This window comes from Nycticebus coucang, chromosome 1, assembly GCF_027406575.1.
Source record: "Nycticebus coucang isolate mNycCou1 chromosome 1, mNycCou1.pri, whole genome shotgun sequence".
NCBI lineage: Eukaryota > Metazoa > Chordata > Mammalia > Primates > Lorisidae > Nycticebus > Nycticebus coucang.
In genome coordinates this window covers 170,446,169-170,465,138 of record NC_069780.1, presented here as the reverse complement: position 1 = coordinate 170,465,138, position 18,970 = coordinate 170,446,169, and the positions used below count along the sequence as shown (strand labels likewise).

The following is an 18,970-nucleotide window of genomic DNA, read 5'->3' as shown; positions in this document are numbered from 1 at the left end:
GAACTAAAACAAAGGGACAAAATCACTTTAAAAACTCATATTGTTATCAGACTTTTTTTTTTTTGGTAATTTCTGGCCGGGGCTAGGTTTGAACCCGCCACTTCTGGCATATGGGGCTGGCACCCTACCCCTTTGAGCCACAGGCGCCACCCCATGTTATTAGATTTTTGACAGCAATGTTTTATGCCATAGAACAATGAGAATATATTTAAGATAGTGTAGAAGAAAAATGTGACTTGCAGATTTTATTTTATTTTTTTTCTTTCTTTTTGTACAAAAGGTTTTTATTGGCGAGGAAGGGATGCTGCAGAGCAGCACTAAGGAGGAGAGACAAGAAGAGGGGGGAGAAAAGAGAGAGAGAGGAAAGTGGGGGGAGAGACGGAGACTGAGAGAGACACAGAGAGAGGAGAGAGAGGAGGGGAGAGAGAGAGCGACTTGCAGATTTTATATCCATCAAACCTAACCTGTTAGGAACAAGCAGAAAGTTAAAGACCATTGTTTCTATAATCCCTTCTTGAGAAATGTTCTAGAAAACTAGCTTCAGACAACCAAAAATGAGGGGATTAGACATTAACATACAAATCAGTGATTACCTTAGACAATTCTGAGTCAGTATTATAAGAAATGGTTACATATTCAAACACAGATCAGTTCAACCATCATAAAATGAGAGGAGGAGGAGGTTGCTGTCAGCCTTATTAACTTACAGCAAAAGGATATGATTTCCAAACAGAAGTCAGGTGAGAGGGAGGATTTTAGGAAGAAGCAGATAGCAGCTAGTTTCAACAAAAGACAGTAAGTTCCACATGAACACATAGAAAGGGAGATGAGGGAGAAATTTCATTATACTATGAAGTTGTTAGTATAAAGGTAACCATCAGAAAAAGCATATAAGCCTTCTTGAACACAAAAAATTATGGAAAGATAAAAAAGCAAAGAGACCTCACAGTCACCAACATAAAACAGTTTGACAGAGAGGAGGCCTAGCGTATCAATAATCTCTTCATATTACTGTGGAATGATCCCCCCCAGACTCACTGTTAAGTGAAGAAAATCACAGTAAGGAAAAGATTTTGACAGTATCACTATTGGTATGATGGGGGGAGAACAGATACACAAACACGCATGAGGTTAGACAGGTAAGCTCCCAAACTCATCCTAGAAAACGTGCTGCAGACCTCACTGCTGGACGTCACTGTGGTCAGCTTTGAAGTAGCTCCCTTGGGAAGATGTGCTCTGATGCCGGAGCCTAGTCCACCCTTCAAAGCAATTTTGGAGCTCTTTTTCTGAATGACCACTGGAATCCTGCTTTATCTTACCCAGAATTTATCCTACCAGAATTCACTCTAACAAGCAGCAACACAGAGAAAATTCTTCAACAGTTTCTCTTCAAACATAGTGACAATCACATTCAGCTCACATATAATTACTGGCTGTATCACCACTCCCTAGGTTTGCACTCCTCTGAACATTGGCTGAAGCACTGGGAGAATTTTCTAGCCTCCTAACAATACTTGGTAACTTCTCTGGATGGGACATATGTACTTCTGGAGGAAGCTGCTGGTACTGAGCTCACTCCACCCCGGACTCATCTCACCAGGCTTGTGTCCTGGATCAGTCAGATGCCATCATAAAGCTTTGCCAGCAATCTACTAGCGATGATTACTAATAAACACTAGGTTTAGTATCAGTGAACTACCAAATACTAAAACAAACTCTCAAGGATTTTAGAGAAGCCACTCAATCTTTCTTTTTCCTATTAAAATTAAGTGTAAGTTTATCTGTTCATAGGTTTCAGGATTATTCAAAGCATTCACTGTATAAAGAGACTTAACTGCTATTTCCCAGTCAATTAGATTCTTATTCTTCATTACCAAAAAAAGGTAATTTATTTTGAATGTGTTAAACTATATTATGATATGCCACCTGCTTATCTGAGGAACATACGCCAAAAGAAAACATTTATTCTAAGATAAAAACAAAAAATGCTCATAGATATGGCTTAGGGGTGGACACCCATGCACTGGGCTGTACATTTATTAAGGATGTAAAAAGAGTACTTGATCCAGGAAGTAAGATAAAAATAGCCCCCAAAATATATAGATACTTATAGAGATTTAATCATTGATACTACTTGGTAGGACATTTGATCTGATTTCTTTACCAAAAAAATAAAGGCAACAACTTTGTTGCCCCCATGGTTTACCCATGGAATTTCAAGGTAAAACATACTCAAACAAAATGAGATGGCAGACATCAATAATTTAAGGGCAGTTGTTGTTCAGAACTTTTGTGTGATGTGTGTAAAATGCCTGAAAATTTTAAAACACAAAAATTCCTGGAAGAGGTAAATACGTATTTATCAAAAGTTTTCTGTAAGATGTCAGTAGGGAAGAAGAATTCTGAGCTCCGATCTGCAGCAAGACATCCCCTGAGAAAGCTGAGTGATAACAGTAAGGGACTAGCACGGAGGGAGAAATGGATTTCACAGTTTTCACCATGGAATCTGTGCCTTTCACAGTCATGTGGTTTATTCATTCCTAACTTTATACAAATAATTACTACCCTAAAATCATTCTGAAACAAGGAAGGGTCTAAATAAAGATAATAAAAATAATCATTGCAAAAATCCTCATTTTGAGCCAAAAGACAATTAAGTTAATTTACTTTTGCCATTCTCCCCTTAATTGTTTTTACATTACTTCAGGTTTTTGCATTTAAAATTTGAACCAGGCTGCTCTCATTTATTAAACAGGGGTGTAAAAAATGAGTCGATGAGTAAGTAACGCTTCCAAATTCTCTCAAGGTAGCACTTTCCACATATTGATGTTTTCAGCACTGTGTAGGTCAGTTTACTTTTACCATCAATGGCATTGTTGAAATAACATTTAATGTCAAGATAAACAGTTATTTTATCTGTTCACCTACAATTGAGGGCAGCAGAATGCCTCCAAGATGATTTAATTTTGCTAGGTAAGGAATTATTTCACCAAGCACAGGGGTTGTTTGGTTTTGGTTTGTTTTTAATAGTCCAATCAAAACCCCTGCATTGCCATTGTGCTAAGATTACTTTCTTGATTCTGCTTCTATTGACTTCTCAGGTAGCTAACTGGCTCATTTTCATTCATTTATATGCAGCAGGTTTTTTTGTGTGTTTGTTTTTTTAAAAACCATAAAATAATTCCTTCTGTATTCAGTATATGAACTCATAGGCAGCAATTTACATTTTTTAACAAGTGATTTATATGTGAGAGTAATTTTACTGAAATCTTTAAAAACTTCCACTAGGAGGACCAGATAATAGAAGAAAGGCTTCTAAATAAATGGACATTCTTTTGGAAGAGTGAGAGGGACAAACTATTATTAGATCATTTGTATGGTTTAATCAAGATCCATATTCTCCCACTAGTTGGTCAAGGGAACTCACCGAGTCTGTTTGCCTACCAACCTCAAAAGCAGAACTCACAATATAACACACACAGAGAAAAGATAACCTTGTCTTCAAGCTGCTTCTAATCTAGGTGAGGAGCAGAGGAAGACATCTGTGATAAAGCAGAAGAATTCAAAACTGCACTGAACAGATAATTCAGCAACCCTGTTTGTTTTACCAAAAGAACAAAAAGGGACCCAATGCTTAAAAAAAAAAATTATGTGCAGTGGAAAAAAACTGCCTGAGAAACTACTACATTGGGTAAGGGGGAAAGCAAATAAGCCAGATACTCCCTGCACACCCATCACCCACACTTCACTCAGTTTTTTGTGGGCTTTTTTTTTTCTTTTACAAAGTAGGGACCCACAAGAATTCCATATGAAAAAAATTATTTTAAAGTTAAGCAAAGAATGGACTAGCAAATTGTGGTACATGTATACCATGGAATATTATGCAGCCTTAAAGAAAGATGGAGACTTTACCCCTTTCATGTTTACATGGATGGAGCTGGAACATATTCTTCTTAGCAAAGTATCTCAGGAATGGAAGAAAAAGTATCCAATGTACTCAGCCCTACTATGAAGCTAAATTATAACTTTCACATGAAGGCTATAACCCAACTATAGCACAAGACTATGGGGAAAGGGCCAAGGGAGGGGAAGGGAGGGGGGAGGTTAGGGTGGAGGGAGGGTAATGGGTGGGGCCTACGGTGTATCTTAGAATGGGTACAGGCGAAACTCACTAAAGGCAGAATACAAATGTCTACTACAATAACTAAGAAAATGCCGGGGCGGTGCCTGTGGCCCAAGGGGTAGGGTGCCGGCCCCATATACCAGAGGTGGTGGGTTCAAAGCCAGCCCTGGCCAGAGCCTGCAAAAAAAAATAAAAATAATATATTCTTTTAAAAAAAAAAAAAGAAAAGAAAATGCTATGAAGGCTATGTTGAACAGTTTGATGAGAATATTTCAGATTGTATATGAAACCAGCACATTGTACCCCTTGATTGCACTAATGTACACAGCTATGATTTTAACAATAAAAAAAAAAGAAAACGAAAAAAAATAAAAAATAAAAAAAATAAAGTTGAGCCAAAACAGAAGTTTAGAAATCAGTGAACCAGGTCTCTAAGGTGACTTTCAGTTCTTAATGCTCCATAATTTTATGATTTCTTGAATAGTCAACTCTGACTTATCACTGTGCTCACTGTGCTTACAATGTCTATCTGAGGATGACATTAGGTTGGTTTTGGGAAGACAGCAGCAAACAGACAAACTGGGTGAGAGGGCTTCAAATGGCCTTGAGAAAGAATCAACATAAGTAAAATACTCCCATCTTAAAGTACTGACGATAACATATAGTGGACAACAGGCAAAGTAAGCACAGCCATGGTGAATGTAACTGGCTACCACTCCAGATAATGATTCTCAAATATATTATTGTTTAGCAACATAGCATCAACAGCAGTTCATACTATCACAAAAATAGCTCTGGCATTACTTATTAAATAGTGTACCAATACTTTTTTAAAAAATTTCAGATTGCTATGAGGGTACAAATGTTTAGGTTACATTGTTTTCATTTATAAGATAAAGTTTAAGCTATAGTGAGCCCTTCACCCACAGGGCATGTACCAATACTTTTAATTATAGGATAAACCCCACTGTTCAATATAATAATTAAATGCCAATATTGATTTTTTTAATCATAACAATGAAATATACACCTAAAAGTAAACTGAAAACTGTTTGACTTATTACAACATATGCTACCACCAAAGCAGGTAAGAGGAAGCTTGGAAGTATTCTTAAAAGGCTGAACACAGCAAATTATATTACTTGACCCTGGCCTGCATACTCATTTCCTTTCATATAATTCTCACAAAGGGCATCTGATATCAATCATGACAAAAGAATCAAGTGCAGAACCAAAGAATAAGCTGGTTTCAGGGCATCTTCTATCAGGTATAAATTCCACCCATAGGAAAAACAAAAATACTTATTAGTGAGTCTGTTACGTGTAGCTGAAATATTTCTCTATTAAGTTCACCCAAGAAAAATATATTGCCATTTGGCTCAAATATGAAAAGTATACTGAACCTGTTCATTAAGGCCTCCAGTTCTACACAATATAAATTGCAATATAAATTTGAGTCATCAGTCCAGAAAGTTTGTACACATCAGGAGTCTATCTGTATGGCTGCTGGAATATCTCTTTTGTACAAGCAACTGCACATGTGCTACAAAGAGGCAGGTGCATTTGAAGGACAGATGTATCTTTATCAAAAGTGAGGAGACTGAGGGCCAGCACAGTGGCTCATGCCTATAATCCCAGCATTCTGGAAGGCCAAGGTAGGCAAATTGCCTGAGCTAGAGCAAGACCCCATCTTTAAAAATAGCCGGGCGTTGTGGTGAGAGCCTGTAGTCTCAGCTACTCAGAAGGCTGAAGCAAGAGAATTGCTTGAGCGCAGGAGTCTGAAGATGCTGTGAGCTGTGATGTCACAGCTCTATTGGGAGCAAGAAAGTGAGACTCTGCCTCAAAAAAAAAAATGAGGAGACTGACATTAACACTGTTAAGCAAGTTCCTCCCATCAACACCCATAAGTGCAAAATACACACACACAGAGCAACAAAACAGAACCTAAATTATAAAAAACAATTCATACCGGGTGTGGGGGCTCACACCTGTAATCCCAGCACTGTGGGAGGCTGAGGAGGGAGAATTGCTTGAGCTTAGGAGTTCAAGACTCGCCTGCGACAGTGAGACCCCGACTCATGAAAAAAATGGAAAAACTCAGCCGGGGGCCGAGGAGAGTGCCCGTAATCCCAGCGGGGTTCCCACAGCCCGAGTCTGAGGTTGTGGTGAGCTACCACGCCCACTGCACTCTGCGCAGGGGCATAGGGTGGGACCCTGTCTTAGCAACAACAACAACAACAAAAAAGTAAAGAAATAAAAAATAAGCAACGAAATAAAATTAAAAAGCCAATAAATAAATAAATTAATTAATTAAATTAAAAAACCAAAAAAACAAAATTCATGGTCTGTGTTCCATTTAGTCTCAAGGAAGTATGCTCTATAGAAATTTCCTCAATTATAAAAATCCCAGGGCCAGATGCCTTTGAAAGGAAGAGACGTTTGGGCATAACTGTGCTCTGAGAGACGCCATCACCTGGCAGACGTCGGAACGGATGCCGGTTTTCCAGAAGCCTTGACTGCTCAGCTCCACGGTTACTTCTCGCCTCATTGTGTTCTTCTGTCGTATTTTTTGGAGTGCTTCCTAGAGCGGAATTAATTATGATGAGTAACCCAACAGTTGTAAAGCAACATCAAGCATTAGAAAATAAGCTAGATCACTTAAATTAACCTTACATTCAGGTACTCAAATCTCTTCATGCAAAATTACAATATTTTATTGGAATGGAGGCCAGGATAGCCTTGGGTGTAAGGTAGCCTTTTCCAGTAACTAGATTAGAAAAAATCTAAACCAAATCTATCATTCTCACATATCTGAACAAAATATGCCCTTTCACTGATAAAAATAATGTGATGTTTGGCATTTGAAATTGGCACATAAAAATTATATCAAGCCTATATTAAGCATTTACATCAAAGGCAATCAGTAAATTAACCTCTTAGAAAAACTCTCACTACAAGGATACATCTTATTTTTAAAAAATCATTATCTAAGATTCTTGTAAGATATAACTACAGGAATATATAATTAAATCTTCCCTTTCATTGCTCTTCAAATAATTAATTACAGAAAACAATTTTATACCTATCTGTATGCAATTCAGTAAAAACCTCACAGGAATTCATAATTACAACAGGGACCATCATGACCTTCACCACCCCCTCTGCCATTGATTAAGCTCCTATTCTAAGCCAACTATCATGGGCGGAATGTTATACGGGATATTTCAGAAGTCCACACAACCACCTTTTTCCTTGGATGCTCCAACACAGGAACATTTCAGTCAGCATCTCAGCCTTAGTTTTCTCCTTTCTACAATGTTTGACTGGTGCAAGTCACAGTAAGTGACAATGCCAAAATTCAAATACTCTTCCTAGCTTCAAAGACTTGTTTTTCCACTACAGAAAAAAACTTCATGAACACAAAATCCATGTAGATAGTAAACCCATTTGTTCTTAAATCTAAAACATAAGCCAGGTGCAGTGGCTCAAGCCTGTTACCCTATCACTTTGGGAGGCTGAGGCAGGAGGCCAGAAATTCCAAGACCAGCCTGCACAACACAGAGAGATTCTGTCTCTACAAAAATTACAAAAATTAGCTGGGCATGGTGGTATGTGCCTGTAGTTCCAGCTACTGAGACAGGAGGAGTGCTTGAGCCCAACTATTTGAGGTTGCAGTGAACTGTGACGCCACTATGCCCCAGGGAAATAGAATGAGTGAGACTTTGTCTAAAAAAAAAAAAAAAAATTTTTTTAAACAAAAATGTAAGTGATTCTGGAATACAAGTATAATTCTACCTATAAGTAAAGAAATATAGAATTTGGGATATAGAACTGCATAATTCAAGTCCACCCTACTTAACTGGCAGACCTTTTATAACCTTAAAGACCAAGAAATATGGGTAAGATCCAGTGTTGAATAATATGCATTAAAAATAAAAGGCTGATCCAGCAAATTTTAAATTTTCTTTAATTTCTATGAAAGGTATATCCAATTCCAATGGTAGCAATCTATTAAGAAACTGGCCTTTTCAGGGATAAAAATGCTCCTTGATATACTAAAAGATAAAAAAAATTCTTATCAGTATAATAACATGAGGGAGTAAAGTCTGATTTTTATTTTTTTTTCTTCAGGTTTTGTTTTTTTTATTTGTTTTATTAAATCATAACTGTATACATTGATATGATCATGGGGCATCATACACTCGCTTCATAGACCATTTGACACATTTTTGTCACAGTGGTTAACATAGCCTTTCCGGCGTTATCTCAGTTACTGTGCCAAAACCTTTACATTCTACATTTACCAAGTTTCGCAAATACCCCTGTAAGATGCACCGCAGGTGTGATCCCACCGATTCCCCTCCCTCTACCCACCCACCCCCTTTCCCACTTCCCCTATTGTTAAGTTGTAACTGGGTTATAGCTTTCATGTGAGAGCCCCAAATTAGTTTCATAGTAGGGCTGAGTACATTGGGTACTTTTTCTTCCATTCTTGAGATACTTTACTAAGAAGAATATGTTCCACCTCCATCCATGTAAACATGAAAGAGGCAAAGTCTCCATCTTTCTTTAAGGCTGCACAGTATTCCATGGTATACATATACCACAATTTATTAATCCATTCGTGGATCGATGGGCACTTGGGCTTTTTCCATGACTTAGCTATTATGAATTGGGCTGCAATAAACATTCTGGTACAAATATCTTTGTTATGTTGTGATTTTTGGTCTTCTGGGTATATGCCCAGCAGAGGAATTACAGGATTGAATGGCAGATCTATTTTTAGATCTCTGAGTGTTCTCCATATATCTTTCCAAAAGGAATGTATTAATTTGCATTCCCACCAGCAGTGCAGAAGTGTTCCCTTTTCTCCGCAACCACGCCAACATCTCTGGTCTTGAGATTTTGTGATATAGGCTAGTCTCATTGGAGTTAGATGATATCTCAATGTAGTTTTGATTTGCATTTCTCTGATGATTAAAGATGATGAGCATTTTTTCATATGTCTGAAGGCCGTGCGCCTGTCTTCTTCAGAGAAGTTTCTCTTCAAATCCCTTGCCCAGCCTGCGATGGGATCCTTTGTTTTTTTCTTGCTGATGCGTTTGAGTTCTCTGTGGATTCTGGTTATTAAACCTTTGTCAGAGATATACCCTGCAAATATCTTCTCCCAGTCTGAGGGCTGTCTGCTTGCTTTGCTTACTGTGTTCTTAGCTGTGCAGAAGCTTTTTAGTTTGATCAAGTCCCAGTAGTGTATTTTTGAAGCTGCTTCAATTGCCCGGGGGGTTCTCCTCATGAAATACTCACCCAGACCAATTTCTTCAAGGGTTTTCCCTGCATTCTCCTCTAGTATTTTTATAGTTTCATGTTTTAAGTTTAAATCTTTAATCCAATGAGAGTCTATCTTAGTTAATGGTGAAAGGTGTGGGTCCAATTTCAGTCTTCTGCAGGTTGCCAGCCAGTTCACCCAGCACCATTTGTTAATTAGGGAATCTTTTCCCCACTGGATGTTTTTAATTGGCTTGTCAAAAATCAAATAGCGGTAAGTAGCTGGATTCATCTCTTGGTTCTCTATTCTGTTCCAGACATCTACTTCTCTGTTTTTGTGCCAATACCATGCTATTTTGATCACTATCGATTTGTAGTAAAGTCTGAGGTCTGGTAGTGTGATTCCTCCTGTTTTGTTTTTATTTCTGAGTAATGTCTTGGCTATTTGAGGTTTTTTCTGATTCCATATAAAACGAAGTAATGTTTTTTCAAGATCTTTAAAATATGACAGTGGAGCTTTAATAGGGAGTGCGTTGAAATTATATATTGCTTTGGGTAGTATGGACATTTTGATAATGTTGATTCTTCCTAGCCATGAGCATGGTATGTTTTTCCATTTGTTAACATTTTCAGCTATTTCTTTTCTTAGAGTTTCATAGTTCTCTTTATAGAGATCTTTCACGTCTTTTGTTAGGTAAATTCCCAAATATTTCATCTTCTTTGGCACTACAGTGAATGGGATAGAGTCCTTAACTGCTTTTTCAACTTGACTGTTGTTGGTGTATATAAAGGCTACCGATTTATGGATGTTGATTTTGTAACCTGAGACGCTGCTGTATTCCTTGATTACTTCTAGGAGTTTTGTAGTAGAGTCCCTAGTGTTTTCCAGATACACAATCATATCATCTGCGAAGAGCGAAAGTTTGATCTCTTCTGACCCTATATGGATACCCTTGATCGCCTTTTCTTCCCTAATTGCAGTGGCTAAAACTTCTATTACAATGTTGAAAAGCAATGGAGACAATGGGCAGCCTTGTCTGGTTCCTGATCTGAGTGGAAATGATTCCAATTTAACTCCATTCAGTATGATATTGGCTGTGGGTTTGCTGTAGATGGCCTCTATCAGTTTAAGAAAAGTCCCTTCTAGACCAATTTTCTTGAGTGTTCTGATCATGAAGGGATGCTGGATATTATCAAAAGCTTTTTCTGCATCAATTGAGAGAATCATATGGTCTTTGTTTTTTAATTTGTTTGTGTGCTGGATTACATTTATAGATTTACGTATATTGAACCAGCCTTGACACCCTGGGATAAAACCAACTTGGTCATGATGTATAATTTGTTTGATGTGTTGCTGGATAAAGTCTGATTTTTAAAAGATTCTTTCATCTTGTTCTAGAAGTCGAGTGTGATGAAACAGTCTTGAAATAAACCTGAAATACATCATCACTAACGATGAAGAAGTGGGTTCCACACTGACCTCCCTCTGTGCCAGCTTCTGTTTATCAGTTTGTTTGACCTTGGGACTGTTTGCCAGGAGATGCCGTAGTTTCACATAACTCTTCCACAGTTTCTGATACCTAAGAAAAGGACAAAAAAACATCTTAGACACACAGCAAGTGATTCTAAACTGCAATAACGCCAGTTATTTTAACAGGCCTGCTCAACCATACATTACATTCTTTTGAATATCTTTTTTTTTTTTTTTTTTTTGTAGAGACAGAGTCTCGCTTTATGGCCCTCGGTAGAGTGCCGTGGCCTCACACAGCTCACAGCAACCTCCAACTCCTGGGCTTAAGCGATTCTCTTGCCTCAGCCTCTCGAGTAGCTGAGACTACAGGCGCCCGCCACAACGCCCGGCTATTTTTTTTTTTTTTTGGTTGCAGTTTGGCCGGGGCCGGGTTTGAACCCGCCACCTTCGGTATACGGGGCTGGTGCCTTCTTTTGAATATCTTTAATGGCAGCAAACCATCATAAGGAAGAATATGATTTGGGGGTCAAAGGGCAGGATGCCCAAGAGTCAACTGGAACCTGGTGATTAAGTTGATCGTTATTTATTGGGATTGAAAATGAGGTGAGACTATGAATGAACCTCTGGAAAGAATTCTAAAGACACGAACACTTTAACCAATGGAAACATGTCCTGTTTCTCATTGTTACCTCTTTGAAAGTGACAAATTTTATTTAAATGGGTATTTTCTGATGTTTATTGAAAGAAAGATGACTTCCTTATTGGGAGACTGTCGGTCTCTGACCTGCCTATACCAAAAGTAAAAGTTGAAGAGCATTAATATAGAGAACCCCATTTGTGTCAATACCCACATTACAAAGCTGTTTTCATTTTTCCACTGGAGAGAGGAAAAGACAAACCACAACAAAAATGAGCATATTTGTTGTAGTCAAATATATTGTAAACTCAATCAGTCTAAATTGTTAACGCACCCTGGAAACCACGAGAAGAAGCAGTTTTTTATCAATTCATAGCCCTGCCACCTGAGAGTCCATGAAAGCCTAATCACATTCTACTAACATTCTGCTGACAAGAAGGGATTTTCAAAAGATTTTCTGTCACATTAAACTGCTCCTTTCTTGGCTTTAACTTGGCCTTTCCTTTTTTGATAACATTGTTTTTAGAGAACGAAGAAAGAAATACTTACACTGTGCTTGGTTCACTGCTTCATACTTTTATACAAAGTGGGGGATAAAGAACAAAACCCTTTAGCCTCTTCTAATTTATGTCAGCCAGACTGTATATACGAATTGAAAATCTCCCGTTCCCTTTTCTCAAAGGGAAACGGGACTCCTTTATGACTCCTTTCTCAAAAAAATTAACTCAGGAAACTGTTTGCCAATGTAAGAAATCCAAACAGCCCTGAAGAATGTAACAATACCGTCTCTATTCCTACACATCGTTATCTTCTCCCAGAAAAACACTAACGTGCCAGTGGAAAAACCCAAACATGGAAAGTACATCCATCAATCCTAAGAGAAAGAAGTCACGGTTCCTGTTTTGAACACAACCCTTGACTGTGCATGGGATCTTGAGTTTTTACTAAGATGCCCCCCACAATAGAACTCTGCATAAATTCGGCAGTGCTAGGAAACAATATGGTGCTACTTTCCTCTAGAGGGCACTGAAAAAATAAAAAATAACAACAATAATTATTATCATGACAAATAGATAAATAGTTCCCTACAGTTTAAAAATATACAGGACTCATGCTGACCAAGATTTCCAGGAATATTCGATTGTATAATAATTTCTTGCATTCAGATATGCAGAGAAAATTTCTTCAGGAGTTAGCAAAATCGTTTCATTTGGTAACCTAAATTTGGAAGCATGGCTTATTTCTGTTCATAATTTTTAAATAAGAAAATATCCACTGGAGAGTATTCCTCTGCTAATTCAGCTGTTAGTAGAAGGTGAAATTGGCTAAGACAAACACCGAGAAATATCTTACTGTGGGTCTCCTGCATAACTCAACTGTGCAGGGCGTATCCCAAAGTGGACAATAATCGGAAAAGTAATCACATCGGGGTTGAACTGTTCACGATCCAGTTGATCAATACGGACAGAACTTGGTTTCTAGAGAAAAAAAAAAAAATCAAAGCCATTTATTCTCATAAGAAGTCTTTAAGTATTGACTTTAACCTAAGTAGGGAAAAAATTAATCGGATTTTTTTCTAGGAAAGACTCGTCCCCAAAGGGAAAAGGTCATTTAAAACCCTTTAATCATAGCAGCTATTCTATCTAAAAACTGTAATGTCATTCCTGTAAATGAGTCTATGCCATTTGGCATAATGAACAATGGTTTTGTCCTTTTGTTGCAGTTGGCATGGAAACCTTTAAAAATTAAACTTTTAAAAGGACACCCAGTCATATGTAATAACTTTTCCTTAACCTCTCAATGGCATAGGGAAAGGAGTCCACAGCACAGGAAAAAACTGCGCTGCCTTGTTCTGCTGTGATTTCACATTACAAAGGAACAGCTTACTTCTGTTCAGGATGCACAGACGCCTCCATTTAATGTCTTTTCCCTGTTACTTCTCAGCATATTCTGTGTATTCCTTTAATTCCACACCTTTAAATTAGAGGGTATGGCAGAAAAAGGCCGAATAAGTAAGCTTCTCTTATTATGTTCATGTAGGACATTTTTGTATTTTAACAGAGAGCCTCATACTTCTTTTTTTTTTTCTCTTTGAGACAGAGTCTCACTTTGGTGCCCATGGTAGAGTGCCGTGGCATTATAGCTCACAGCAACCTCAAACTCTTGGGCTTGAGCAATCCACTTGCCTCAGCCTCCCAAGTAGCTAGGACTACAGGCGCCCACCACAACGCCCGGCTAGTTTTTAGAGACAGGGTCTCACTCTTGCTCAGGCTGGTCTCAAACTCCTGAGCTCAGGCGATCCACCCACCTTGGCCTCCCAGAGTGCTGGGATTACAGGCGTGAGCCACCGTGCCCGGCCCCATACTTCTTTTTTTCTTCTTCATTTCTAATAAAGAAAGAAGTAAATGGCTCGATCCTTCTGGATCATTAGTGAAATGCCTTTCATACTGAGAGCTTAAATTTGTGAAAGAAGGTAAAATCGTGGAGAGTATGTTTTAGCAGCCTTCTTGCTTATAATCAACTCTCAGGGAAGTCCCTACTTAGTCAATTCTTACTCGCACATTGTGGGGTTTGGGGCTTAGTGGCTTTAAGGCTAAGGCTGTAGAACAGATCCACACAGAGGTCAATAAGGTCCATTTTGTCCCACAACAATGCCCAATAACTACAGTCTGGTTGGCAGCTTGCTTTGTCCAGGACAAAGCAGTTTCAACGCTAAAATCAGGAAAGTCCCCCGCTACTGGGACAAGCTGCTCACCCTAACTACAACTGTAGTTCTGGTCAGCCATCTGACAGATCCAACTAGGTGACAAAGAAGACAGACTTATGTGAACTTATCCATATTACTTAGAAAACAACTCAAAAGTTTAGGAAGAATATTTAAATGTCACTTAATAATAGAAATTTCACCAATATCCTGAAAAGTTGGCCTCTGCTCCCAAAATCAGACAATGCAAAAATGCAAACTAATAAAAAATTATTTAAATGCCTATCAACAGTAGCAACATGTTATTTAGGTCTAAAAATTGCTTTCATTATTTTATGCATCAAAGCAGCAGGCCACATTTTTAAAGCCTGAATTGGGCAATAGAGGAATGCTATTTAATTATTCATGTTTCTGGGATTTTAAACGAAGCTACGGTATCAACACAGGAAATAGTGATTTAAAATATCTATACTATCTTTAAATGTATGAGGATGATGGGGAATGCAATAAATTCTAGACTTTGACCACTTCCTATAAGACTTACCATACCATCTCTGTGTAAGAATAAAAAATACTCTCACTGATGACCAAAGTTTTCCTTGGTAGAGGCAAAGAGCTTAGGGGAAAAGATTAATTCCTTAAGTTCTACAGAATAAAGTATTTAATATTACTATAATAGGTTGTAAAATCTAATAAATTTCCCAATATTCTTGCCATTGGGCAATCTTTCAAAGCAAGTACTGTCGATAATGAACAGTGTCAAGCCAACTTAGTCCTAGAGTAACTTGCACACTCCCCAGAAAGATGTAATAAAAGGATGTTTGCATAGTACTGAGTTTTCAGGATTATTTCCTTCTTTAAAAATGTCTAGACAAATACTAAAAAAGAATTACCTTCCACATGTTCTTAAGCCTGACACCCAAACTTACCTTTTCCTAATTTATTTCTGATTGTTTCCTAATATTATCTTGCAACCTGACTAGTCTGATTTCTTAAGTATCTTCAAAACTGGCGTTATACCATCTCAAGTATGTAAATTTAATCATACCAATAATGTACAGAATTTCTCAATTCCTCAGAGACCTTCCTGCATGGTTTATGAAGCACCCGTGGCACGCCTGGCCCAGTGACCTCTCCTACAGGCTTCACTGACTGGTCCATTGGCTCAACAGTTCGCCAAAGACTCCTTTCATATGTTATATCTTGGGTGTTCACCTGGGCAAGCATCATGTACAATAAATAAGCTTCACTAGCACCTGGCTCACATAGTAGTTTCTTAACAAATGGGTTGAATAGCGATCATGGTGATAGTAAATGTTATCCGTACCACTAGCTCTAAAATAAGCAATGGGTGAATCAGATGTCACTCGGGATTTTTTTTTAACTATAGATTTCTGGGCCCCACTGCCTAGTAGGGGTCCTCAAACTTTTTAAACAGGGGGCCAGTTCACTGTCCCTCAGACCGCTGGAGGGCCGGACTATAGTTTAAAAAAAATAAAAAAACTATGAACAAATTTCTATGCACATTGCACATATCTTATTTTGAAGTAAAAAAACAAAACGGGAACAAATACAATCACACTGCCTCATGTGGCCCACGGACCGCAGTTTGAGGACCCCTGGCTAGAGGATATGGGGTTGGGTGAGTCAGGGCATCCTACAGTATTTTTCAAATTTTAATTTTTTAAAAGCTCTTCAAGGGATTCTCAGATTTCAAGAAAACTTAGCAATGTCATGGAAGGAAATGTGGAATGAACACACTTCCCAAATGTCTACTGTAGAGCAAGGGGCTCTTCAAGCAGAAGAACCACAGTGAACATGTATCATACCATCACCCCATCCTCCGACCCAGCTCTCAACCTGACAGGAGAAATATAAATATATGCAACTATTCAAAGAAGAAAATTAAAATGTACACTCTTACTCTCATAGTGCTCATAATTATGTTTCTTTTAATGTTACCTTAACAATTGTTTATGTGGTTTAACAGTAAAAAATTGTGTGATTTTTCTGGTTTTACAAAAGTTTAATGTTTAAACATATGTCTCTTAAGCAATTTCACCTTCTAGATTTGTTAAAATTAGCCCATACTAGTTGGAAGGTTTTATTTGCAAATAGCAACATTTTATGTCTTCAGGTATTCCTGTCACAGTGGATCCAGATTTTTTATTTTATAAATCAAGACTATTCAACAATTGGCAGCTTTTTAAAATATAACAGCTTTATTTAAATAGATTATTCTCTTTCTTTATATGGAAATATTTTAATTCCCCATTTCTGAACATTTTTATTCTAAGATGCTAATACAAAAACTATTTTATGAAACAAAATATTTTAGAGAAAAAAATTATCTGATATAAAGAAAAATGCTATGTTTTATGTAAGAGAACTAGTTATCTTTTAATTCTTTACTTTTAATTTACTTTTACTTTAATAATTAATGTTGAAAGCTTAGTTTTTGAAACAAAAATTTAAGAAGCAAATAAAAGAAATGGGTAATACATGTAATAATGAGAGAGGATGATAAAAAAGGGCCAATAACAGCAAAAAAAAAAAAATCAGCTAACAGGAAATTATCAAAATTAAACATGAATGCAAAAGGGACTTTACCTAACAAATGCAATTAGTGTAACCTGGCTTATTGTACCCTCAATGAATCCCCAATAATAAAAAAGAAAAAAGAAAAAAATGAAACATGAATGACCAGTAAACATTTAAAATGTCACTTTTCATTAGAAACCAACATAAATACAAACTAACTATTTTTTTTTTGCCCCTATCAAAAGGCAAAGTTTTTTCCCTTAAACTAGTACAAGCAAGGAAATGGGTACTCTCCTCTACTCCCTGTCAGAGTGCACATTTTATAGTACTTCTGGATGGCGATTTGCAACATGCATCGAAAAGCCTTTAAAATGTGCAAATATTCAGACAGAGTAAATTTGCTTGTATTTTTTTTATTCCCTGTGACAGCCTGGAAGAGGGGCCCAGCCACTGAATGTGCAGCCAACATACCGTGCCAGGGTTTGTGACGATCATGCCTTTGCACTCCTCTGCATACTTCTGCCACTCGAGCTCCTCCCACTGCAGCATGTTGGCGATCTCCTCCTCGGGCACCAGGGCCTTGCTGCATCGCAGCAGGTAGAGGAGGATCTGGTGCATGGACAGCACTTCCTTTCCTCCATCTCCCGTGGGGTGGGGAGGGGGAAAAAGGCAACTTACTCGATTAGCAGCAAAACATCAGCCGAATAGGAAAAATTAGACAATGGCAGGGAAGAGCATGTATGAAAAAGTAATTTAAAATTTACAGCTTAAACTCAATGCCAAATAATATGAAAGCCATTCATTTCATTGATGAACAGTGCTCATAAACCATCTCATTTACTAAACTGGCAACAACAACATTATAAATGATAAAAGGCTCCATTTGTGAGGTATGAATATAAAAAAGGTGCTTACCTAAATAAATCTAAAACCACCAGCATAAAGAACCACAGTTTATTATATACAGAACCATGTTATGTCTTAAATATTTTTTCATTCTTTCTAGGGTAACAGATGAAGGCTCTTTAGAAGTGATGTTACTGTCTTAGGGAAATTCTAAGCTTTTATGAGATATTTATGGATGTTTTCAACAAGCTGTTGTTGCGTTATGGTCTAATTTTTTGGTTCTAATGTGCTGCACCTGTCATGATGAATAGACCTGAAGAGCTGTACTAATATCATAGATGATCATTAAGGTGTTAACACATGGAAAAAATATCAAGTGTTTTGAGGCTTTCAGAAGTAAATATCGCCAAGTATTAGGGATAAAAAGAACAAAAAGGGTATCATTAACGTACCTTGGAAAAGCTAACTAATCTGATACTTAATGAATCAAAGATATCCATTTAATGTGGGCGCTAATGCGACACCCACAGGCTTCTGCCTTCTCTTTGGGCTTAGCTTTTTGACCAACATGAGCAACCACCCTGTACCACTTTTCTGTGACCCCTCCCACCCAAAGGAAGAGAACCAGCCCTAATGGTGGAGAAGACAATTACTTCCCTCTCCCAGGTTATGAGATACGCTAGGCATAGCCGTGGAGGACTAAACCTGCATGGAAAAATAAGGGAACCAGAAGCACAAGATGGAGGTGATGGGACAGCAAAAATGAGTGCCCATTTGAGTGAGGGACATTAGTGGCACTCAGGAATTTGGGGTACTAGGAGACAGAAAAGGACACAATATTTTAATAGGAGCTGCTGGGGGCTAAGCACATGGACAAGCCTGCACATCTGAGAAAGAAGAAAGTAAAAGGTCAACCTTTTTTTCGAGCTGTGTTTATCAGATGATGAGCTGAAACTGGACCACAAAGCTACTATACAGCCACCACAGATGTTGGCATGTATTCGTTCATTCATCCAAATAACCATTCATTTAGTCAACAAATATTTACTGAGCACTTATTATGTAATAGGCACTTTTCAAGGCCCTGGAAACACAGCAGTGACCCAAATAGCCCAAGTCTTGCCTTCCTGGAGCTCACATTCCAGTAGAGGGAATGAGATAATAAAAAAAGTTATATAATATATCAGGTCAGGATAAGTGCTATGAAAAATAAAACCAGGCAATATTTTAAAAGATGATCAGGAAAAGCCTCTCTGAAGAGGTGCCGTGTGAACAAACCTTCAACGGAGCGAGGGAGCGTGCACCATGCACCATGTGGACGCTGAGTGTCCCAGGTAAGAAAACAGCAAAAGCCCCAAGGTGGAGCGGGACTGGTGTGAAGTG

General features: G+C 37.9%; 1 protein-coding gene across 5 annotated transcripts in view; it reads right to left on the bottom strand.

Annotated features, from left to right (window-relative positions):
* DROSHA (drosha ribonuclease III) overlaps positions 1-18,970 on the bottom strand; it is a 147,480-nt gene that overhangs the window by 55,683 nt on the left and 72,827 nt on the right. For 4 of the 5 annotated variants that reach the window (XM_053592711.1, XM_053592738.1, XM_053592719.1 and 1 more), the window contains 4 exons: positions 17,213-17,382; positions 12,850-12,974; positions 10,869-10,968; positions 6,597-6,704 (listed from right to left, as the gene is read on the bottom strand). In XM_053592711.1, coding sequence (XP_053448686.1) covers positions 6,597-6,704; positions 10,869-10,968; positions 12,850-12,974; positions 17,213-17,382 — 503 coding nt within the window. The remainder of the gene's footprint in view (positions 1-6,596; positions 6,705-10,868; positions 10,969-12,849; positions 12,975-17,212; positions 17,383-18,970) is intronic. The other variant, XM_053592728.1, reaches the window with a different exon arrangement.